The sequence below is a fragment of the Dromiciops gliroides genome, chromosome 5 (genome assembly GCF_019393635.1).
Source record: "Dromiciops gliroides isolate mDroGli1 chromosome 5, mDroGli1.pri, whole genome shotgun sequence".
In the NCBI taxonomy this organism is placed as follows: Eukaryota; Metazoa; Chordata; class Mammalia; order Microbiotheria; family Microbiotheriidae; genus Dromiciops; species Dromiciops gliroides.
In genome coordinates, this window is record NC_057865.1 from 199,539,640 (window position 1) to 199,565,147 (window position 25,508).

The following is a 25,508-nucleotide window of genomic DNA, read 5'->3' on the forward strand; positions in this document are numbered from 1 at the left end:
TGTGAAGACCTCAACTAGTTCTAGGCTACATCTGAAGCAGAAATTTAGAGTCCCTGGTTTTGTTATCAAGAAGAGGCTCTTTAAGAACATAAAATCCAAAAATGCAGACAAAAGGGACATATCAAACTGGTTTAAGTTTTGCCACCGGCAAATGTTGTCCATTTGGCAGAATTCTGAAGATAACACAAGGCAAGGGGATACCCCAAGAAGTTTTCAAATGTTTCCCAGGAGAATACTTCCCGAAAAATATCTCTTGAACACACAAGATTTTGAACAGTCTATGCACCAGGTCCAGAAAGAGCCCCAAATCTCCTGACCCTTGATCCCCTTTTGGAGATTGTGACTGACCTTTTTTCCAGCTGTTTGCTCTGCACCTGGGGGTTTATTACACAGATGTCTCTTCCTGGTTTTGTAGAAATGAATGGGTTACCCATACCCAGCACCCTCTTCTTTTCATTTTCCTCCTTATCTCCCCCACATCTCCAGGGTTAGGAAGAGACCCAAAAGGATAAGGTTTTGGCCTCCAGGAAATACGGGGTAATTTCAGAGCTTCTGGTTTCCTGCATAACTTTTGTCAATAAAACCTCTTTCCTTATTTTAAGACAAGGTGGCATTCATCTCATGGTTTTTATTGGGGATAGAGGTGTATGTGGGGGTGGGGAGAGGAAAAGTTGCATGCAACTCCCAACAGTTCAAAGTTTTACATCTCAAGTAAAGGAAGACTTTGCCCCCTCAGTTGTCTTCTCTCTCATTTTTTTTCAAACATGGACACTTTTATGTCTTATTTTCCTTTCATTGCTGTACTTCTCCAATGAATAGCTTAGATTTATGACCTCCTTCTCTTACTACCCATTCTCTCCTTAATTCTATAAGAGTTCTGCAACCCTTAATTGCCAAATTCCCAGAAACCTTCAGTGGCTAAGCAAAGAAACAAATAAAAATGAATGAGTGAATGAATGAATGACTGATGGCCTGGATGAAAAACTTAAAAAAAAAAAGCCCCAATCTTCTTATCCTGAGGAACAAGCAAACATCTCCTGTCTTGTCTTTTATGATTTTTCTATATAAACTAAGAGGTAGTATGTGAGACTACATTGAATCTCATGCACCTGCTAACATGGAATGTGATTGTGGGATCAGAAATGTGTGTGAAAGTGGTTGTAGGATCAGAAACATGTGTGAAAGTGATTGTGAGATCAGATGCACACATGTATTTTGATTGTGGGATCACAAGCATGTATATGTGATTGTGGGGTCAGAAGCATGAGTGTGTGATTGTGAGATCAGAAGTGTGTGTGTGTGTGAATGTAATGGAATACTATTGTGGTATAAGAAATAAGTAGGAAAAAAAGAAATGATAAGTAGGTGAATTTCAGAAAAAACCTGGAAAGACTGATGTAAAGTGGTGAGCAGAACCAGGAGAACATTGTACATAGTAAAAGCAACATTGTGTGATGATCAGCTGTGATAAACTTAGGTCTTCCCAGAAATACAATGATCCAAGGCAATTTCAAAGGACTCATGATGGAAAATGCCATCCACATGCAGAGGAAGAACTATGGACTCTGAATAAAGCATGAATCGTGTCATTTTCACTGAATCTCTCTCTCCCCCCGTTTGTCTGTTTCTTCTTTCACATGATTAATATGTAAATATGGTTTGCAAGATTGCACATATATAACCTATAGCTAATTGCTTACCATCCTAGGGAGGGGCGAGATGAGGGACGGAGGAACATTTGGAACTCAAAACTTTTGTCAAATGAACTTTAAAATTTGTCTTTACATGTAATTGGGAAAACCAAAATACTATAAAAAAAGGAAGCCTGAATATGATTGTGGGATTAGGGGTGTGTGCGTGTGCGTGTGCGCGTGTGTCTGTGTTATCAGAAGCGTGTGTGTAAGGGCTGCTTGGGTGAAAACAGCTGCTGAGCAGCAGCAGTAGCATGCGCACGCGCAAAGCTCTTCACACACGAGGGTGGGGGTGGTGAACCCTCTCTTTAGCCGGCTCTCTGTTCGCGGACCGGAAAAACTGAGCTGTGAAGACGTACGTGCGTGGAGACGTGATTACGTGCCGCTTGAGGCCGATGCTATCCGCGGGAAGCCCGGTTTCAAAACGAGGTAGGTTTCACTAATGTCAGGTGCCGGCTTTGGCTTAAAGGAGGTCAGGCCAGAGTTGGACAAAGAGGGAACGGTTCGGGTCCGAAAAAGGGCGTGGTGTGGAACGCGACTAAGTAGAAAGCGGGGCCCTTCACCAACGCTGGCGGAAGGAGGCGGGGACAAGAAGGCGGGGCGGAAGACTCTGATGGTGGGGCCGGAAGAGCTTGCCTGTGTGGAGGGGGTGTGGCTCCCGAGCTCCGGAATAACGCAGTCCTCTAGTATTAACTCTTAACTGGATTTACAGATCTGAGGTTAAGGGGAGGCTGAAATTGACTTGCCTGAGGTCATAAGTGCTGTAGTGGATAGTGAGTCAAGAGAGACCCCAGTCACTTTACCAGCTGAGTGACCTCGGGCGAGTCACTCTGTACTTAAGTTTCCTTATCTGGAAAATGGGTAGGACTTTTGTTAGAAGACCTTAACAAGCACTAAATAAGTGCCAAGTTTTGGGGCCCCCTCCTTTTTTTGAGGCGAGCGTGGAATGGAGGACATGGGAGCCGGGGCGGGGTGGTAGTGGAGATATGCACGCATTCTAATTTAGCCTCATATAAGCAATAGCTGTGCAACTGACCCTCAGCTTCAGGTTCCATTTCTTAATGTGTTTAAAAACGGAGATCCCTTCCCTGGTAGGGTTCTTCCAAGTCTGAAATGAGAATACCCATGTGGAATTTTGCAAACCTCCAAACAGTGCGTTTGTGGTAGTTATTCATCCTTGTCTCCCTTGTCCAGTCCGTCCTTACGCTGCCAAGATGACGTTCATTCGGCATAGGTGTTCACCGTGCCATGTACCCTGCTCCAGGAACTTAAGCGATTTCTTATTGACTCTAGGTTAAGAAGCAAATTTTCTTTGGTGTTTAAAGCCCTTCACAGTCTGGCTCTTTCTAGGCCAAATGAATGTCTATTACAATTCCCAACACTGCCTAGAAGGTTTATGTTCCAGCTGTCACATCTGCCATTGCAGACTTTCTGTGCTCCCTAGGAAACACCTAGTTTCCTTCAAGGCTTAAACTTCTTCAGGAAGCCTTTCCTAATTCCCCCAGTGTTAGTCTTCAGTTGCCCCCAATACTCTTATTTTATTTGGTACACAGTTTTAAATAGCTTATTTATGGACATATTGTAGCCTCCTGGTAGGATGTAAGCTCCTTGAGAACAATTTTGTCTTTGCAAAGGGCCTGACACATAACAGGTGCTCAATCAATGCTTGTTGAATTTGATTATTATCCTTTTTATAGGAACTATCTCCTTCCTTATGTCTCCCATCTTTTTTTTTTGAGGTGATTTTTAAAATCCAAGGGTAGAACTTTACATTTATCTTTATTAAATTTCATCTTACTAGATTTGACACAAAACTCTAGGCTTCTACAGAACCCCAAAACATTGCCCCTTCACCTTGTTTAGCAATGCTTCTGAGTTTTGTGTCATCTTGAGATTTGACAAGTATGCCATTTATGGTGCCATCTGAGTCATTGATTAAAAATATTAAATGGCACAGGGCAAAGAACAAGCCCCTTGAATTCCACCTAAATGTACTCCTGTTTATCTTGTTTAGGATATCTCCATCCTGACCACAAGTTTGACATGAGAGGGTCAAGTGCTTTTGCTTAATTCTAGCTCTATGACATTTCCCTGATCCACAGCTCTACTTACCCTGTAAAAAAAGTCATCGAGGTGATTCTGGAATTCCTCTCTCCACTGCTCTTTTTTTCTTCCGCCCCTCTCTATTGTCCTTTTAAAAGCTTTATTGATGTGTTTTGCTTTTACATTACAAATATTTACAGTTGTTTTCCTTTACATTATTGTGGTCATCTTATAAATTGTTTTTCTAGTTCTGAGCATTTTACTCTGCATCAATTCATACAGGTCTACCACGGATTTCTCTGAATTTTCCATTTCTTACGGCAAAATAATATTCTACCACATTTATGTAGCACAGCCTTTTCCCAGTTAATGGATATTTAATTTGTTTTTCATAAAAAAGAAAATGTTTTAACAAATATTTTTGTACATATGGTCCCTTTCCTTCCATTTCTTGGGGTATATGCATAGTAGTAGTTTTGCTTTACCAATGGAGAGTTAACGAAAAATTATTTACTAAGTATTTACAAGTTTGCTCTACACCGTGACAAGGATACAGATAGTCAAAACAGTTCCTGCTGTCAAGGTAGTTCACATTCTAATGGGAAAAACATCACAAAAAGGAGAGTTCAGCTGTATGGCAGTCAACAAGCATGTATTAAGTACTTAGTATGTAGTAGGGCACTGTAAAGATGAAAAGGCCCAATAGACCTTAGGTACACCAGCAAGACAAATGGTTATGCATTTTCTTTAGTGTCATGTCCCACTGATAAAACCATATATGTTTCTGAAGTTGAAAACTTTCTTTTTTATATCTTATTTCCTGTGGTTACTGAGGTAGCTACTGCAGCACCTGCAGAGGTAGTTGTTAAATGGGACATAGAGGATGTACCCCTGGACTATAGCTGTACTAGGTGGAGTTGGCTGGAGGAAGGGTTGATGGTCTGGGAGAATCTTCTATTTCTGGGGTCCTTAGGCCAAGGACTGCCTAGTATATGCTGCCTTCCTGTTTCTCCTTTAGGACACATTTCTGCTTTGGCTAGGTAATGATTTCTTCAATCAACAAACATTTTAAAAGCATATCTTATATGTGACAGCCACTGCTAAGGGATAAAAAGAAAAGTTGAAAATGGTTCTTGCTTACAATCTAATGGGGGAAATTACATGTATATAAATAGGATTATTCAGGATACATGTAGAGGAAATATGAACAAGGTTATCATAGAAAGGGAAGCAAAGAGGACCAAGAAAGACTGTCTATAGAAAGTGGATTTTAAACTGTCAGGGGGTTTTGGGTTTTTTTTTTTGGTAGGCAATCAGGGTTAAGTGACTTGCTCAGCATCACACAGCTAGTAAGTGAGGCCAGTTTCTGCTGAGTAACAGAGAATACTGAATTCTGTATTTACTGTTAATGTATCTCCTTGGACAGGTAACCTATTGGATTTTTATTTTTGGTTTGTAAAACCCTAAAAGTATGTGGTTTATAGAGAATTTTTTTTTATATTTTATATTTTACATTTCACTGTTTTTTATGAGTGTCAAGTTGATGCTTTAAATTTTTCATTGACCAATATTATGTGCTTTAACAAGGAGCTCTATGTCTAATCGTCCTGGACCACGAGTATTTATCTTCTCTTTTCCCAGTGCATGAACAGATATTGTATGGGGGTAAAGTAGTTTAAGTTGTTTTGTGAAGGAAATATGTAGTATTTATTTCCTCTTTGTCTTTTCATTTTCCAAAAAATCATGATTTAAAAGTTTGTTGACAACTAAAATAATTCTATATGTGAAAAGCTTAGATCTAACTTGAGACTTTATAAAAAATTATTTAAACATACTCAAACACAGTTATTAAAACATATCCTAGGGGCAGCTAGGTGGCGCAGTGGATAGAGCACTGGCCCTGGAGTCAGGAGTACCTGAGTTCAAATCCGGCCTTAGACACTTAACACTTACTGGGTGTGTGACCCTGGGCAAAGTTACTTAACCCCAAGTGCCTCACTAAAAAAACCAAAACCAAAAAACCAAAAACAACCCCCCCCCCAAAACCATATCCTAAGCCTGTGTTTTTGGGCATCTGTATGGCTAGACATTTGTGAATATTTAAATGCACCTGAAAGAAATTCTACTCTAGTACTTAGTAGTTCCCTATTGCCTCTAGGATAAAACTGAAAATGCGTAATTTAGAACTATCATCTTTACTTCGCCTTTTGTCACTGTTTTTAATTTTTTTTCACTGTTTTTAATTTTAAAAACAAACAACATTTAGAAGCCAGTTGCATATATTCGAGTTCTGAAGGGGAAAAAGACTAATCTTGTTGTTTCTTCAACGTAAAGTTTACTACTTTATTAAAAAATGAAAACTTTTACATCTTATCTTTTATCATATTCCCTGCTTTGAGGATATGTATTATCCTCAGATAATCCAGAAAGAAATTAGATACTTTAAAGGCCTAATCTTTTACATTTAGATAGATAGATATAGATCTCTCTACATAAACATATATATACATATACATATATGTATGTATATATGTTTATTACTAAGAGGATGACAAGCCTAAGAACTTAGTTGCTTAGGTTAGGAGGTTGAAACAAATAGGGGCCGCAGATTTAGAGTAAAAGTAAAAGCAATAATGTCCTTTATACTTACATCACATTATATTAACTCAGATGTTTGGGTCTTGTAACAACAAGATTCATTATTTTATTTATTTATTTTTTTGGCTGGGCAATGGGGGTTAAGTGACTTGCCCAGGGTCACACAGCTAGTAAGTCAAGTGTCTGAGGCCGGATTTGAACTCAGGTACTCCAAGGCCGGTTCTTTATCCACTGTGCCACCTAGCTGCCCCCATTATTTTTTAAAAAATCTTTACAGTTTACCCTCAGTAGTTTTCAAAATTTGCAATGAAAGGAAGGAGAAACATAGTTGTAACAACATTAAGACTGTTTCTTCAGGCCTAAGCCAAAGAGCACAGACTGATGTATCATAGGTTTAACAGGAGAAAACTCCCTTAGCTCTAATTTCAACCAACAACAGAGTTCCCCATTATTCACAGGGTATCAAAGCCAGGCTCAGGGTTAACCAGAAGGGAAACCTACCTGTTCAGAAACAGAAAAGCACAGTGGGGAAACTGAGTGAAGAGGATCCTGCCATTACTTTTATAAGGTAATCCTCTTAACTTTCTCAGTCATTTAAATTCGACAGTAGTGTTTCTCAGATAACACTCCTTTTGTTCAATTGATGGCATTTCCCTTAAATAGTAGAATGTTGTTATTGTTGTTTGTCCTTCATTCTCGAAGAGGACCATGACATTGGGGTGATGTCTTGACTTGCAGTGAATTGTATTTAATGAGGGAGGACTGTGCAAGGTCACCAACCTCACTCTCCTGCAGAGTCATCTGGGTCCAGTGGCAAAATATATATCAGGATGACTGGAGATAGCCCCAGATGTTTTAAGACACTTAGGGTTAAGTGACTTGCCCAGAGTCACATAGGTGTAGTAAGTGTCTGAGGTGAGATTTGAGCTCAGGTCCTCCCAACTTCAGGACCAGTGCTCTATGCATTGCACCACCTGGCTGCCCTGAATAGTAGAGTACTGGATTAACAATAATCAAATAGTTATACCTTAATTCAACTAGATCAAATAAAATTACAGTCCCAAGAGATCTTACCTCACACAGCATATTTCACTAATCATAGTTTAGGGCAGGATATAGTTCTTTTTCTTGTTGTTTCAATATCAATTAGTTAACAATAAATAAAACATTTATCTTCAATTCTTACTAAGTACCTACAAGGATTTTCCAAAAGCCTTCATTCAAACATCTTTCTTTTCTAATTTAAACACATCTTAGTATAAAAATCTAACATTAGAAGTTAAGAATCATCATATTCTGGAGCTTCACACAATTGGTATGATCTATGATAGTTCACTCAAAACCTAGAACAGTACTGGCCACTGTAAACCTCAGATTACTATATTCATATCTTAAGTTATTACACATTAACTCCTAAGACAAAAAAAAATCTTTAAAACTGGAGTTTGTCAATAGTAAATTGACTCAACAATGTAACAAAGATAAGAAAAAATGTCTAGTCCACCATCTTGTTGTTCATGTGATCTGAAAGCCCTTTATACCACCTAAAATGATTCTTCTAATTACCCTTCAAGGAAGGTATTATTCAGGTAGCATTGAGATCATCAAGGAGCCTTCTCTTTGGGGTCTGCCTTTGGCTGCATGTCATCACAATGGTTACTGCCAGAAGCTTTTTCCACAAGATTTCTTCCATCTGCTTGTTTGTCTCCAGTTACTCAGTCTTCACCCTTGTTCAAAATTTTACTCTCATGAGGGTTTTACCTAGTATGGCCTGAGACTTCAAAAATTTTATATTTTAAGGAGAGTTACATAGTCTATAAGGAAGCTACTCTTAGGAGCTGCTCTATTGATCATTGCATTTTTTTTTTGTTTCTCATGGAACTAATTCCATGTAATGACTCATCTTTTTAAGGAATATGGCAGATCAAATCCAGGAAGGAGGCATACATTTCCCTTTCCCCTATACTCCTTACTCTATCCAGAAGGACTTTATGGCAGAGCTGTACCGTGTTTTGGAGGCTGGAAAGATTGGAATATTTGAGAGTCCAACTGGTACTGTAAGTATGAACTTAAAAGGACTAAGAAGGAATCTGGGAGGGAATGTGGCTAATGAAGCTTGGAGACAGAATTGCTTGATTCTTTTATTTGCTCTTTCATTTTGACTACCAAAATAAAAAAACAAAGGGCTGCAATATGAAATATCAATTAGTATGTGTTTTCTGTGACAAAATACCATCCTGTTTTGGTAACTGTGCTTTTCACTGGTTTTCATAGTCTGAATTTAAGCAAAGTTGTTTGCCTTTGTGTTTTTTTTTGTTTTTGTTTTTGTTTTTTTACTCTCACAGCTGTGAACATGGGCACAGACCCATCAGGTAAAAAATTTAGTCTTTGGGCAAGCATGAACTTGAATGAAATTCAGATTGATGAATTGCAGCACCAAGAATCTTTGTCTAGACTTCTCATGCTTTTATTAGCATTTTTAGTGATACTGGGATGCATAAAAGAAAGATTGGTCTTCTTTACAGGCTATTAAAAATGTTTTGTAACAAGGTAGATTTAAAAACAAAAATACCTTCAAGTAGGCCTTTAGGGCTTCCTTAAAGAAAGGCTGAAAGGGGGTTCTGCAGTCTCTTCTTAAATTTTTTTTTCTTTAGGGTAAGTCCTTAAGTCTCATTTGTGGGGCTCTTTCTTGGCTCCGTGACTTTGAGCAGAAGAAGCAACAAGAAGAAGCCCGTCTTCTTGAAAAGCACTTGGAGGAACCTCCACCTCACATGTCTACTAGCCAGGGGGCCCCAGATGCCCCAAAGCCTACTGGGGACCCTGATTGGATTGCCCAGTTTGTGCAGAAGAAAGAAGAAAAGGACATGATAGACAGACTAAAGGTAAAAAATGTGGGGATAGTAAGAAAGGTGAATATTAAGAGAAGGTATCATTAGCATAGAATGACTACAGGCTGAAAAGGACTTAATTTCAGTCTTTCTCTTTTCACTACAAGTCAGTTTTTTATATTAGCTCCAATACCTATCTTTCAGTTGGTCCTTCTTTGAATTCATAGTACTTCTTAGCTCTTCCATCCTCTGCCATTAATTAACTATAATTCTTCATTGCTGTGATTTGTAGGCTGGTTGTCATTAAGTAGTGGCACATGGTCTTTTTCCAGGCAAGATTTTAACAGTGCCCTGTGTGGGAAATGACCTATTCATTTTCCTTGGCAGCATGACTCATCAGCCATAACCTTAATTAAGAAATAAATCAATTAAGTGAACATGGCTGGGGAGAGAAAATATTGGTGCTTCCTATCATGGGTAGCAGAGCTGGCTAGCCTAGCAATTGCAGATGTATGTATCAAAAGAGATGTCGGAGGAGAGAGTTCCTCTTGTGAAGGTGACAATGACATGTTCACAGAGAAAGGCCAAATGTCAGACTCTGCGGGAGCTTCTGTTAGACTTCTCTTATCCTTCAGGATGAACAAATCAAGAGGAAGAAGCGAGAGGAACGTCTCCAACAGATACGCCACAATGCACATTTAAAATATGCACCCAAAAGAATGGTGAGTTTAGTATCTTGAAATAGCATAAGTCTAAGTTTTTTACCTCAAGACTTGTGGAAACCATATATTTTGTTAAGTGGCAGGGGCCAGGACTTGAACTGTTTTCCCATTGTCTTAAATTGCTGGACAATTTAGAATGAAGTATTCATCAAAGAGACTGCCTTCTCTAGACAAGTCTTAAAAGTTAGCTCTTTCTGGTCACTCAATAGAAATCTACTGGCATTTGACAACCAGTGGCTAAAACTTGCCCTTGCTAGAAAGTTGTTTTTCCCTCTGTATGTCACACAGGTAGATTGATATATTCCCAGTAGAGACCATATAGAGTCATCACAGAGGGGGAACATGGCCTGTTTCAGGGGACACATAGATTATGTTGATTTTGGTACCCAGCCATAATAGAGGCAGAATATAATTTAAAGAGCTAAAAAACAAAACCAGAGCCAAAAAATGAAACCAAACCCCAAATGCCAGGACTGATCGAGTTAGTGGGAGGATGAACTCTGTCTTACTACTGAAGGTTCCTTCCCTTAATACTTATGATGCAGAGACAAGAAGAAGAAGAGATGGCACGCCTATTGCACCTCAGCAAGGAGATGCTAGCAGCTGCAGGGAGTGGACCGCCAGAGGAAGAACTGGGCAAGGAAGAAGAACTGGTTCTTGCTGAATATGAGAGTGATGAAGAGAAAAAACCAGTCAGTGGGTAAGATACTGTTCCCTCACCTTAAGTTTACCTGTTACTCATATGGAACTAGGCACTCACAGGACCCCAGCTCTTTTAATTCTTGTCTAACCTTTGTCTTTTGACTCCATCTTCAGCTCTTATGGATATCAAGACAAGTGTCTACCAATACTATCTCAAAGAAAAAAAAATAAATTGTATTTCCTTCTGGTTTATTTTCTTATATGTCTTTCTTTGCTTCCTGCCCCATACCTTATAAAGAAGAAGGAAAGTGGTGAAAAAGGAATGTGATCAAAGCTAATAATCTGTAATTGGAGCTCTTTCCATGCCATTTTCCTTCCTCTCTTCACTCAGACCCCAGTCACTAATTTTATAGTATTTTTTTCCCTTTTATGATTTACCCTGTGAGGCTGAAATTTGCATTGTATCTCTCTAGCTCAACCATCCTTCTTACACAACCTCTTTTCCCCTCTCTGTTCCTTCATATTTTCCTGTTGTTTTCTGTATTTCTACACTAAACTCTGTGTATGTTCCACTTTTCCTTTGTCCAGTTCAGATTAAAGTGAGTTTTGTATGATTCCTGTCTCTCCCCTTTCCTTCTTTTATACTCTCGTATGGTCTCTCTTTGTTTTTGTTTATTCCTATTCTGTAAAATAGTAGGTTCTACCCCTTCTTCCTGCTTTTCTCCCTAGTCTTTAACTCCCTCTCTGGTCCTTGAAAACAATGGATTTATGAAGAGACATTTGTCTCTTCTCCCCCAGTTGTAAATGAAAAAGCATTATTAATGGCTTATTATGTGCAAAACACTGCACTTCATAAATCCACTGTTTTCAAGGACCAGAGAGGGAGTTAAAGACTTCTGTGGGCCTAAGGAGTTTGTTTTTTTTTTCTTGGTTTTGTTGGTTTTAAGAGAAGAAATGGGAGGGGAGAAAGAATACACTAGGGGGATCACTGTACTGAGCACTTGGGATATACATAAAAAAGCAAGACAGTCTCTTATTTCAAATGACTCACATTAGGATACAGGCAATTCATCAACATTTAGCACCTTCCAGTTACAGATGTATTTACTTTTTTATGTTTCTCTTGACTTTTTTGTGTGCACTTCATTGTTTGCTTAGATTTGGTCTCATCAGGAATTCTTGAAAGACCACTCATCTCTTTTTCTCTGTAGGATTATATTGTCTCATAGGTTGTTCTTTTTCTTTTGTAATACTATATGCCTCTTCTTTATTCTCTCAGTACTCTCTCACCTGGTGATCTTATCAGGTTCCATTGGTTCAGTTACCATCTCTGTGTAGATGTTTCCCAGATCTATCTGTCCAGCTGCAGCCTCTTCTCCTATATCACTAACTACTATGATGCAAAATTTAATAATCTAGATACTAATGAGGTGGCTAATGAATATATAAACCACCTGGACTTGATGAAGCTGCCTTATTATCCAAAATAATCTTATGAAACCTTGGATTAATGAGTTCAAAATGCCTTCCAACTGAATCTAGACAACATGTAAGTGTGTGCCAAGCAAACCCCCGAGTTATTTGGGGTGTGTTGTATACCATTCGACTCTCCAAATGTCTAGGAGTTTATAGCTAGCAGATAAGCTCCCATCTACTGTGACTTCTTTCCCCAGGATAATTGGCAGATTTTATGTCTCTCTAATGAATGCCTTTGGCTGCTGGTGCCATCCTGTTTTCCTCCCCAGCACTTGTAAAAACATCTGGGTATTCTTATCTCTGACAGCCCCGTTAGAATTATATACTTTTTTCATATTGTTTGTTTTTAAGTTTGAACTGCCAAACTGATTTTAACATGCCAATGGAACTGATAACATCCTGTACTAACAAGATTAACCAAAAGTTAATCAGTTTGGATCTGATTGATTTACCAATTAAGACCTAAAACTTTGGATGAACAAGATCATCAGCATCATCAACAACAACTTGTGAGCCAAAAAGGTTTAAATACTTTCACTCGCAAAGGAATTTTGAGCTTTTTCTTTGGAAGGAGTATCCCGCTTGCTATTGGGATAATAAACTGGTGCTGTGTTTTCCTAACTGCTCTCTGATCTGTCCTGTGAATTTCTTGCTCTGTTTTTCATAGGAGACAGTTTTGAAAATATTTTTTTAAACACTACTTATTAAACTTGTTGAATTTCATGTACCATAGACTTCTGAAACTTAACATGTCCAAAACAGAACTCACTATCGCTATTTTTTATATATTCTTTTTTTTTTTTAAGTGAGGCAATTGGAGTTAAGTGACTTGCCCAGGGTCACACAGCTAGTAAGTGTTAAGTGTCTGAGGCCGGATTTGAACTCAGGTCTTCCTGACTCCAGGGCTGGTGCTTTATCCACTGTGCCACCTAGCCGCCCCCACTATCACTATTAAAGGGACTTTCCTCATCTCCCTTCCTTCCATTTCCAATTATTTGTCAAATTTTGTATTTTCTCTAAAATATCTTTCCTCTGCATCCTCTCCTTTTTATTCACATATCCACCGACCATGTTCAAGTCCTTATCACCACCAGCTTTGTATTACTTCAGTAGCCTTCCTCCAGTCTCCTCACTCCTGTCTGTCCTTCACATGGCCTTCCTGTGAGGTCCTGGAGAACAGGGGCTAGTTTTGCGCACAGTGGTTAGTCCTTAATAAATGCTCATAGGCACTGCTGTGTGGTTTGAATCCCAGACTATTTGTTATTGTCTATGACATCAATTTTACAAATAGATACTTTTTCACTAGCTCTGAATAATTGTATCATTGCTCTGAAGTTAATAAAACTAATTTATTTCATTCTGTTCTTTAACTTCTTGTTTTTTTTTTTTGGCGGGGCAATGGGGGTTAAGTGACTTGCCCAGGGTCACACAGCTAGTAAGTGTCAAGTGTCTGAGGCTGGATTTGAACTCAGGTCCTTCTGAATCCAGGGCTGGTGCTTTATCCACTGTGCCACCTAGCCACCCCACTGTTCCTTAACTTCTATCTAAAGTGATTATAAAAGGATTTTTTTTTTTTTAGTGAGGCAATTGGGGTTAAGTGACTTGCCCAGGGTCACACAGCTAGTAATTGTTAAGTGTCTGAGGCCGGATTTGAACCCAGGTACTCCTGACTCCAGGGCTGGTGCTCTATCCACTGCGCCACCTAGCTGCCCCGGGAATTTTTACCTAATAGCTCATACATGTAGTGTTTTATAGTTTATACAAAGTACTTTCCTTACACAGCTCTGTGAGGTTAGTGATGGAAATATTTTTAGAGATTTTTCTATTTATTATATCTTATTAAATTTTTATATTTTTCCATTTTAGAGATGAAGAAACTGAGGCTAAGAGAAGTTAAGTGACTTGCCCATAGTCATATGACTAGTGATTGTCAGAGACAGGATTTGACTCCCGAGTCCAGTGTTAATGTTATACAGTGTAGCCACTACTCGTGGCAAAGAATTTTCTGTAATGACCAAGAATGCAGTATTTGCTCTGAGTAAACGCTGAGTGTTTTCACTTCTGCATTGATTTGGGAAACTAAAGAACTGAGTAGGAATGTTGTTTGTTCTCGAGGTCCAAAGAATTGAACCCAGGCATTCCAACTTTCAGTTTAGGGTTTGGACCATGAGTATGTCCTGCAACTTTGTTCAAAGTGTCAGAATATTTTCTCATTTTCATTTTTTCCCCCCAATGCCCAGGTATGAAGGTCAAGCTAAGTAGTAAAAAAATTGAAGTCTGTATACCTGGGAGTGCTTCTTAAACACAGCAAAGTTGTTCTTCTGTATTATAAAGTGTATTTTGACCTCTTTTCACCCAATACTTAGCCAACTGACTTTGATTGTCTTCTGCAGCAGAGTTGCATCTACATGCTCCCTCCTTAGGCCCTTCTTCTTTTTTTTTTTTTTTTGGCAGGGCAATGGGGCTTAAGTGACTTGCCCAAGGTCACACAGCTAGTAAGTGTCAAGTGTCTGAGGCCAGATTTGAACTCAGGAACTCCTGAATCCAGGGCCAGTGCTTTATCCACTGCACCACCTAGCCGCCCCCTCCTTAGGCCCTTCTAATGTCTTTCCTGGGAAATTTGGATTTTATTGAGGACAGAACATTTTACTCTTTAAAAAAAAATAATAAACATTTTTTTTTATAGTTTTGAGTTCCAATTTTTATCCCTCCTTCCCTTCGTTACCTCCTTATTCCCTGGGACAGTAAGCAGATATGGGTTATATGTAAAACATTGCCATATTAGTAATTTTGTACAAGAAAATTTGAATAAAAAAGAAAAAATAAAAGTGAAATATAGCTGGCTTCACTCTGTGTTCTATCAATATCAGTTCTTTCTTTGGAGGTGGATAGTATGTTTTATCAATAGTCCTTTGGGGTTGTCTTGGATCATTGTATTGTTGAGAATAGTTGTTATTCACAGCTCTTCATCAAACAATATTGCTGTCTCTGTGCACAATGTTCTCTTGATTTTGCTCACTTCAATATACATCATACAGGTCTTTCCAGACCTTTCTGAAATCATCCTGCTTGTCATTTTTTATAGCACAATAATATTTCATTACAATCATATACCACAGCTTGTTTAGCCATTCCCCAATTGATGGGCATTCCTTTGATTTCCAATTCTTAGCCACCACAAAAAGAGCTGCTAGAAATATTTTTGTACAAATAGGTCTTTTTCTCTTTTGGGGGATGTTGCTGGATCAAAGGGTATGCTCAGTTCTATAGTCCTTTGGGCATAGTTCCAAGTTGCTCTCTAGAATGGTTGGATCTTTTCACAACTCCACCAACAGTGGATTAGCATCCCCAGCTTTCCCACATCCAGTATTTTCCTTTTTTTGTCGTATCTGCCACTCTGATTGATAGGTGTGAGGTGATACCTCAGAGTTGTTTTAATTTGCATTTCTCTGATCAATAGTGATCTAGAGCATTTTTTCATATGATTACAGATAGCTTTGATTTCTTTGTCTGAAAACTGCCTGTTCATATCCTTTGACCATTTATCAATTGGGGAATGACTTGTATGTTTATAAATTTGATTTAGTTCTCTATATAATTGAGATTTAAGGCCTTTATCAGAGATATTTGTTTCAAAAAGTCTTTCCCAGTTTTCTCCTTCCCTTATAATCTTGTTTACATTAGTTTTGTTTGTGCAAAAACGGTTTAATTTTATATAATCAAAATTATCTATTTTACATTTTGTTTTACTCCTTTTCACTCTATTTTGTGTATTCCCTCTTTTATTCAGAGCTTATGAAGAGGATGATGAAGACCTGGAAGAGGAACATGTAACCAAGGTGAGACATCTTGACATCTTGGGGATTTTTTATAAGTAGTATTGATTTCCAGTACCCAGCTATTTTGGGGTAAGAAAGAGAATCTTGTCAGCTTCCTTCTTGTCTTGTAAACATTTTATTGCTCTCTTTTGTTTTTAATATCACTTTCATTTCCTGTTATATCCCTTCCCTCCTCAGAGAGCCAACCCTTGTAACAGAAAAAAATATGAGAGGTAAAACAATTTGTTAAACAGAACAGACCAACATATCAGCTGAGACAGTATATGCAAGGTTCTGTACTTAGTCTTCCCCATTTTTGCAAAAAAGGGAGGGAGGTATATTTTTATTTCAATTAGCAAGCATTTATTTTCTCTTGTTTCCAGTCCTTCCTGCCCTCCCTCAACCCCTTATAAAAAACAAAAACAAAAACCCCCTCTTACAACAAATATGCATAGTCAAGCAAAACAAATTTTTCTCTTTGGCTGTGTCTAAAAATGTATGTATCATTCTGAATCTTGAGTCCTCTCATACATCTCTGTCAGGAATTTGGTAGCATTCTACATCTTCAGTCATTTCTTAGTCCCTTGTATATCTTATTACATTTATATACCACAGTTTATTTAGTTGTTTCCTAATCAATGGACATCTACTTTCTTTCTTGTTCTTTACTGCTGCAGAAAGTGCTGCTAAAAATATTTTTGTTTATATAGGGACATTCTTTCTGTTTTGTTTTGTTTTTTCCACTTTGGCCCACCTAACAGTAGGCTCTCTGGGTAAAAAGATATTGTCAGTTTATTCACTTTTTTTCCATAATTCTGTGGTTGAACCAGTTCAAAGCTCCATCAGTAGTGTGTTGGAATGCCTGTCTTTCCACAGCCTCTCCAACACCGATTTTGTCATCTTTGCCAATTTCCTGGATATGAGTCGAAACCTCAGAGTTATTTTGATTTACATTTCCCTTATTAATAATGATTTGGTGTGGTCTTTAATATGATCGTTAATAATTGTAGTTCTTTTCAGAACTTTTTGTTCCTATCCTTTGATTTACTTACCTCTTTAAGGAATGTCTCTTGGGTTTTTATATTTGTGTTAATGCCCCATGTATCTTGGATATCGGACCGTTAGCAGAGATGATGATGGTGGTGATGATGGTAATTTATTTAGCACTTTAAGGCTGCAAATCTCTCTACATATTTTTCACAACAATACCATGAGGTAGGAACTGTAATGATTGGAATGACGCCACCTGCTGGAGACTTACTGTAGAAGAGTTCTGCCCATGAAACGAAGGTCTTTGAGGGCAAGACCAAGAGTCTTTTCTTTGGCGTCAGGAAGTGACGCGGACTAGTGGGAGGAGGAAGGAAGAGCCTGGTGCTCAGTCTGACTCTCTTTCCTGAGGACGCTGGTGGAGAGTGGAGCTAGAAATGTGCTCTCCCTTTAATAGATAGGAATCTAGGCCTTTCTCTCTCTTTACCAAAATTCTTATTCTCCTTAATAAATACTTAAAAGTCTAACTCTTGCTAAAGCTTATAATTTATTGGCGACCACTCATTGGATATTTTAAACAGACTAGCTAGAATTTTAGCCCTTAACAGTACTCTTCTTACCCCTACATTACAGATGAGTATAATAAGTCTGAGAGAGGTGAAGTAACTTGCTCTGACTGAGGCAAGATTCAAACTCAGGTCTTCCTGATTTCAAGTCTGATTCTCTACCCGCTGCTTAACTTAGATATTTGATCTGAATATTTTTTCCCATTAGATAATTTTCCTTATCATTGTCGTATATTGCAGTTCTTATAGTTCCCCTTTTATCATAGTTTGTTCACACAAAAGAACTTCAGTTTCATGTAATTGAAATTATGTGTTTTATTTGTTGTGATTGCTTCTTTTGTTTGGTAAGCATTCTTTCCCTAGTTATAGTTGTGAAAAGTAGCTGATTTGATTTCCTTCTTACTTTTTTATGGCACGACCCATAATATTCAGATAGCATATTATAGCATATGTTGGTCTAAACATAATTTCTTCCAGACCGTTTTTCAGTTTTTTATAAATTTTTGTAATATAGGAAGTTCTTCCTCCAAGATTTTTTGTAATTCAATTCATTGAACTTTGGGCTAAGTTAGAAAGGGCCATGTGTGTCAAACAGAGGATTGTATATTTGATCCCAAAGGGAATAAGGAGCCGCTGGAATTTATTGAATAAAGGGAGCAACATTGTCATACCTGTGCTTTAGGAAAATCACTTTGACATCTGATTCTATCTAGAGTGGTAAGAAGTGGAGAAAGATATGAGACAAGAAGACCGGGGGCTATTGCAGTAGTCCTGGCATGAAGTGATGAGAGCCTTTGTCATTATGGGAGTTATATGAATAGAGATAAAGGGACATAGATTAAAGGTTTTTGTGAAGATAGAAATGACAAGACTTGACAACAGATTGCATATGGGTGAGTTTGAGTAAGGAGTGAAGGATGAAACTGAAGTTGTGAGCTTTAAGGACTGAGAGAATAGTGATACTTTCAACACTGATGGGAAAGTTGGAAAGAGAGGAAGATGGGCTGTAAGGAGAGGAAGACATTAGTTTTGTTTTGGTCATGTTGAATTTGAGATGTCTAAGAAGTAAGTGGTCATGTGTAACTAGCTCAGGAAAGACACTAGAGCTGGGTAAAAAAAAAAATCTGGCAATTATTTGCATAGAGATGATAATCATACCCAATGGAGCTGATGACATTACCAAGTGAGATAGTGTAGAATGCCCAAGATAGAGACTTGGAGGACACTCTCTGTTAATGAATAAGAACAAAGGAGACATGGTGAGAGTAGTAAAAGATTGATACATGATGGGATCAAGAGATTTGATGTAGAAAGTAGTGTAGAGTTGAATTAATTTACCAAGGGAAAGAAACCAATTCAGGGGTGATGACCTGGGAAAGACTTGAAAGGTGAAGGGGATTGGAGGTTGTGGTGAGAATGAAGGACAAGATTAGGGGTTATAGGCATTAACTTTTTGTATTTTTAATCATTGTTCTTTCTGTTTGCATAACTGTAATCACTGTGTATGTTATTTTCAGTTTTTGTTTACTTTGCAGGACTTTTAAGTCCCCATATTTGTTCCTGTAATATCCATCATCCTTTTGGAGCAGTAATACTTGATCACGCTCATGTATCACAGTTTAGCCATTCTGTAGTTAATTGGTATCTAGTTTGTTTTAATTTTTTCTTACACAAAACATGCTACTATAAACATTTTCACATATATCTGGTTTTTTTTAAATGGTATAACATTTATAATCAGGTTATATGTTCATTTTGAGCTTATTGTGGTATGTTGTGTAAGATGTTGTTGTAAACCCAGTTTCTGCTTTCCAGATTGCTTTTCAGTTTTCCCAGATGTTCTTGTCAAATAAGTTGTTGCTCTCCAAGAATTTTATGTTTTGGCTTTATTGAACACTGATTTTTCCTTATCTTGTCCACTGATCTATTTTTCTATAACCAGTACCAACTAACTTTGGTGATTATGGAATTTGAGTTTTGAAAGTACTGATCTCTTTCATTCTTTTCTCTTTTCATTATTTTCTTTTAGATTCTAAATCTTTCAGTCTTCCAAATGAATTTTGTTATTATTTTGTCTCTCTCAAGAAAGTATTCTTTTGGTAATTTGAAGGGCATAGTCCAAAATCTGTTCATTTAGATAGTATTATGTGGCTTGAGGTATTTTTAATATGATTGGTTGCATTATTTTCTTAATGTTAAATATCCTTACATCATAAGTTGATCATAGTAAATAATTTTTTGATATATTGCTGTAGTCTTTTTGATATGATTTGATTTAAATTTCTGAATTAATATTCTTTAGTATTATTGGTCTATGGATTAAAAAAACTTTAACCTTTTTTGGTTTAGGAATTGGTACTATATTTGGAAATTTCATAGAGTTCACCTGTAAAGTCATCTAGATCAGGGTTTTTTCCCTGCCTTTGGTAGTTCCTTTGGTGGCTTTAGTTCCTTCAGTAGCCTAGTTTTAGTGCGTGGCATATAGTAGGCACTTAAGAAATGAGATTGTTTGAGATTTTTATTTCATGTGCTTCTAATTTGGGTGTGTTATGTATTTTAAATTCTCAGTTTTGCTAGCATATGGTTATGTGTCATAGATTCTAATAATATTTTTATTTCTTCTGCCTTATTTTGTTAATTTTAAAATGTTGATAATTTGATTTTCTTCCTTCATCTTCTTTTAGTTAGGTCAGCCAAAAGATTATTGTTTGGGGTGTTTTTGTCAGTCTTCTCAAAAAAATATGTTTTAAGTTTTATTTATTAATGCCATAGTCCTTTTGGTTCAGTTTATATCTTTACCTTTTAGTTTAATTTTAATTTAAATTAAATTTTTTTTGTGGGGCAGTGAAGGTTAAATGACTTGCCCAGGGTCACAGAGCTAATAAGTGGCAAGTATCTGAGGCTGGATTTGAACTCAGGTTTTTCTGAATCCAGGGTTGATGCTTTATCCACTGTGCCACCTAGCTGCCCCTATCTTTCAGTTTTAAAGATTTCCTCTTTTGTTGTGTCTATTTTGGGTTTGTCCATATGTTGATTTTTCTAATTTTTTAAACTGAATATTTAGTTCATTAAACCTTTCTTTTTTGATTAGATAATGTATGTTCCCAGATATATTTCTTCTGAGCACTTGTTTAATATCTTATACTGAGATTTTCTAAAATCTTAGAGTTTTTGTTTTCTAATGTCATTATTATCTTTCACATAGTTATTGTTTCTATGATTTTTTTCTTTGATCCATTCATATCAATATTCATTTAGGTCTGTATCTTTTGCTTATGTTCCCTAGTATCAATTATTATTTTTATTATGTCTTTAAAGGATATTTTTAGTACTTTTGCTTTTTAAAATTCATCTTAAATTTATTATTGAGTTGAAGGTTGAATTTAGGGAAATTTGGTTTCTTTTCATTAAAAATGGTTGAGGGGGCAGCTAGGTGCCACAGTGGATAAAGCACCAGCCCTGAATTCAGGAGGACCTGAGTTCAGTTCCAGCCTCAGACACTTGACACTTACTAGCTGTGTGACCCTGGACAAATCACTTAACCCCAATTGCCTCACCAAAAAAAAAAAAAAATTAAAAATGGTTGAGAATGACTTTTTGCCAAAGGTTTGTATGAAATTATAGGATCATAGATTTAGCATTAGAAGGGCCTTTGGTGTTATTCAGTTGTTTCAGTCTTGTCCAAATCTTCATGACTCCAGTTGGGGTTTTCTTGGCAAAGATATTGGAGTCGTTTGCCATTTTATAGATGAGGAAACTGAAGCAAACAAGGTTAAGCGACTTGCCCAGTGTCTGAAGTCCAATTTGAACTCAGGAAGATGAGTCTTCCTGATTTCACGCCTTTTCCTCTATCTACTGAACCACCGAGCTGCCAAGAAGGACCTTTGAAAGTTATATAATAGAATCCCCTCACTTTACAGTTGAAGAAACTGAGGCCCCGAGAGGTCGTTCACTCGGGAGTAAGTGTCAAATCAGAGATTCAAGTCCAGGTTTTCCAGTCCTACAACCATTGCTCTTCCTGTGGCATCCTGTGCCTTCTTTGTGAGCAGGTTTTTTATTTCTTTATATCTCCAGGCTTTCTGGTCTGTTTTAATTATTAGAAAATCTGCTTTAGGCATCATAGTCAATTCTTTGAAATTCATCTTTCTCTTCAATCAGATTTATTACTGCAGTCGAACACACTCTCAGCTGACGCAGTTTGTGCATGAAGTACAGAAGAGTCCCTTTGGTAAAGAGACGAGACTTATCTCCCTTGGCTCCCGGCAGGTGGGTGAGAGATGGGACATCAGGGTTCCCCACTTTACCCATGCATTGCTTCTTGACGTCTGACAAATAATCTCTCATAGAATCTTACCTGCCACATGATTCACTGCAGGATTGTAGAATCCTAGGGCCAAAACTTTAGGAGGAAGTTACAGGAAATAGGAAAATTGGCTTCTGGTATTTTCAGAACTGTTCCCAGTTCCCAGTGAGGCTCTCTGGTTTGAGAGTCTTCCGTTCAGTCCTTTCTGCCAAAGAATATATTCTGCCATTTCCCTTTCCTTCTGTTTTGTAGAACCTTTGTGTGAATGAAGAAGTGAAACGCCTGGGTCAGTTCACCTCATCAATGACCGCTGTCTGGAGATGCAGAGAAAACAAGCATGGTATTCTTCCTGTGACCTTTGGGATATGACATGATATGGAGAAAATACTTTTAGTGCTATGATTGAAACTAGAAAAGAAAAGGTAGAGATGAGCAGAGGATTAAGGGAGAGAAGAAAAAGAAATTGTGGCAAGGTAGGAACAACGAAAAAAGAGCCTAATAAAAGTATGAAGGAGGGCAGCTAGGTGGTACAGCACCAGTCCAGGAGCCAGGAGGATCTGAGTTCAAATCCAGCCTCAGACACTTACTAGGTATGTGACCCTGGGCAAACCACTTAACCCTGATCTCCCCCCCCCCCCCCCCCCCCCCCGGGAAAAAAAAAAAAAAGACATATGGCTAGATAACAGCCCTTCTCCTGTAGAGGTCATCCTTGGATACCTTTGAAAGTTCTCTCTAGGAAAATGTGTCTTACGTTTTGGGTGGGTCCAAGTCAGTCATTCAGTCAACAAACATTAGATGCTTACTGTATGCCAAGCACTATGCTAAGTGTTGGGGATTCAAAGAAATTTTTAAAAGAACAAACATCAGGGGGCAGCTAGGTGGCGCAGTGGATAAGCCACTGGCTCTGGATTCAGGAGGACTTGAGTTCAAATCTAGCTTCAGACACTTGACACTTACTAGCTGTTTGACCCTGGGCAAATCACTTAACCCTCATTCCTCCACCAACCCCCCCCCCCCAAAACCATCAGTATTTATCTCAAGGGATTAATATTCTAATAGAGGGAGATGGTATACAAATAAGTAGGCATTTACAACGTAAATACAAAGTAGCTCCAAATTGATCTTGCTAGAAAGAAGACCTTTGCTCTGCTCTGCCCACCTGCCCACATATCTGGTCCCTGTATCTGTCTGCATTCCGGTGTCACGTGACTGTCCCTGGACCCTGCATGTCATCTGTCCCCTCCGTCTGTGTCCATGTCAAGTCCCCATGTGTCTGCCCCCATGTGTTCATCCTCTAGGTTCCAGCCAGGCTGGTCCCACCCCCTGCATGTTCCTTTTCCTGCTCTTGCATCTCACCTGTACTTGAATTGTAAGCTAGTCCCCTTCCTCCACAGGTGCACAGCCCCCTTCCTGTCTCCATTCCTCCCTCTCTCCCCTTCTCACTTTTGTGGGCAAAGTCACATTATATAAAAATTACTTTACATAGAAGTCTGTGAAACAGTCCACTTACTGCTTTATGGAGAGGTCTGTGGAACAGTCCATTTATGTAAAGTGAGAACTATCTGGATGCATCTTTATTAAAAGGGCTCTTTTTTTTTTTTCCTTTTCTAGTGGGGTTGGAGAGGAGGGATTAAGAAGGGGTAGAGTTGCAGAAAAAAGAAAAAGAAGAGAGAGTCATTGAGGCATCTTTAAAAAAATAGGGAGAAAGGAATAGAAGCAATGTCAGAAAGAAGCACAAACAGAACAGCTTTGGAAACTACAGATTGGATTTATCATATACTTAAAGCAAGCAGTGCAGAATGGAGATCTGCAGTTTCTTGAACAGGCCTTTTTTTTTTTTCTGTTTTACCTCATATTTGAAAATGTTTATTTTGTTTGGTGTTTAAGCTCAATAAAAATAGATTGAGGGGGCAGCTAGGTGGCACAGTGGATAGAGCACTGGCCCTGGAGTCAGGAGGACCTGAGTTCAAATCTGGCCTCAGACACAACACTTACTAGCTGTGTGTCCCTGGGCAAGTCACTTAACCCCAATTGCCTCACCAAAAAAAAAAAAAAAAGATTGAAAACAAACAAAGCAGCCTTAAGTCCAGCCTTGCATTGGGTTGCTATACCATTTGAATGATCTTGAAATCGTGACTCTTGTGCATTGGATTTTCCCTGGGTCTAGGCCCAAATGTGTGAAACTGTATCAAGCAAAGGCTCAGGAAGTGCTTCTAAATCTTCCATAGAAGAGTCCTGCCTTGGTCTTTTTTATGCTCGGTTGTCCACTTCTCTTTCTGCCTTTGTTACCTTCTTGTCTTTCCCCTGTTCAGAGAAGAAAAATAAAGAGGAAGAAAAGCCAAAGAAAAGGAAAACGGAGAACCGTGCTTCTTGCCCCTTCTACAACTACGAGCAGATGCAGTTTCTTCGTGATGAGGTTCTCATGGACGTGAAAGACATTGAGCAGCTGGTGGCCCTAGGGAAGGAGACTCAAGCCTGCCCCTACTATGGCAGTCGATTTGCCATTCCTTCAGCCCAGGTGATGCTCCTTGAGGAGGACGAGGCTCAGACTGCTCCTCTTCTCCCTTTAGGTCAGGCCACAAGGGAGCCCTGCGTCTACGGGCTTGCCTTTCCCATCTAGTTTCCACCAACCTGTTGGTTTTCAGCTACTTTTTGGTCACATACCCTTTGGGTTAGGCGTTTTCATGGTGGAAAAAATTCACGACAAATAGACTGATATAGATCATGCCAGCATGGATCGGACTCAGACAACTACCTGTGTGCCTGTGGACTACACTCCTCTCTGAGTCCATGAAACTTTCCTATGAAATGGGCAACAGCCCTTACAGAAATCTGCAGCCTTTGACTATCTTCATTGTCATAGGAATCCAAGTATTTCTCGTGTTGAAGCCAGTGTTTCTAAAAGAAGAATGTTAATTCAGTAATAATTATTTAAAATGCTGTCTTGCACACCTATACATATTTTTTGAGGCATCAGTATTGCCTGCCTCATTGTGTCTTCCTAATACTAGGAGAGATAGGTAGGAGAGGTTATTGTTTTCCAGAATTCTGCATGTAGGGAAACTGAAGCACAGAAAGTTTGTTGTTTCTTGAATGTCTTATAGCACATTAGTAGTAGAACCAGGATTAAAAGAGCCCTTTTGATTCTTTGCTCATTCACATTCTATTCTTATCCCACTTAGAGCTTTTACCACTACCAGGCTCAGAAGATATACACATGGATACATTCCAAACAGAAAAATAAGTGGTTCATTCACCTGCTAGCCTAGGGGCCTAGGGATTTAGAGTTTGATGCATTTAAGTGAATTCCACTGACTGAACATATTCTGTACCTCTCTAACCTATAGCTGGTGGTTCTCCCTTACCAAATGCTGCTGCATGCTGCAACCCGTCATGCTGCTGGCATTAAACTTCAGGGACAGGTGGTAATCATTGATGAAGCCCACAATCTGATTGATTCGATCACAAGCATCCACAGTGCTGAGGTTAGCGGTTCCCAGGTGAGTTGGCAAATGGCAGTGCTTGAAGGATGTGTGCCTTTCTCAGAAGTTTGAGGAAGTCATTTGGCAAACAGAGGTATTATATATGCCCACATAGTGTTGTATGTATTTTGAATAAAAGAATATCTTTATCCTCACACCAGGTTTAGGTTCCTTGGCTTTTTCAAAGCCATACAGTGATTCAGAGAAATATTGGAGTTGCTTGGTTCATGGTCATAACACAGATGAAACGTCTTTTTTCCTTGCCTCTTCTGTACTGCACATGATCAGTTTGATCCAGTCTAACTTAAGGAGCTCTTAAATTCTTCCTTACCACATAGGAAATGTAACATGA

General features: G+C 38.5%; 1 protein-coding gene across 1 annotated transcript in view; it reads left to right on the plus strand.

Moving 5' to 3' along the window:
• Nucleotides 1–1,992: 1,992 nt before the first annotated feature.
• The window catches only part of DDX11 (DEAD/H-box helicase 11), a 37,150-nt gene continuing 13,634 nt past the window's right edge, over nt 1,993–25,508 (plus strand). The window contains 12 exon segments of the mRNA XM_043967022.1: nt 1,993–2,120; nt 8,245–8,389; nt 8,987–9,214; nt 9,796–9,882; nt 10,428–10,582; nt 15,791–15,839; nt 21,530–21,637; nt 21,927–21,954; nt 21,957–22,003; nt 22,005–22,014; nt 23,987–24,192; nt 25,022–25,174. Coding sequence (XP_043822957.1) covers nt 8,249–8,389; nt 8,987–9,214; nt 9,796–9,882; nt 10,428–10,582; nt 15,791–15,839; nt 21,530–21,637; nt 21,927–21,954; nt 21,957–22,003; nt 22,005–22,014; nt 23,987–24,192; nt 25,022–25,174 — 1,212 coding nt within the window. The 5' untranslated portion in view covers nt 1,993–2,120; nt 8,245–8,248.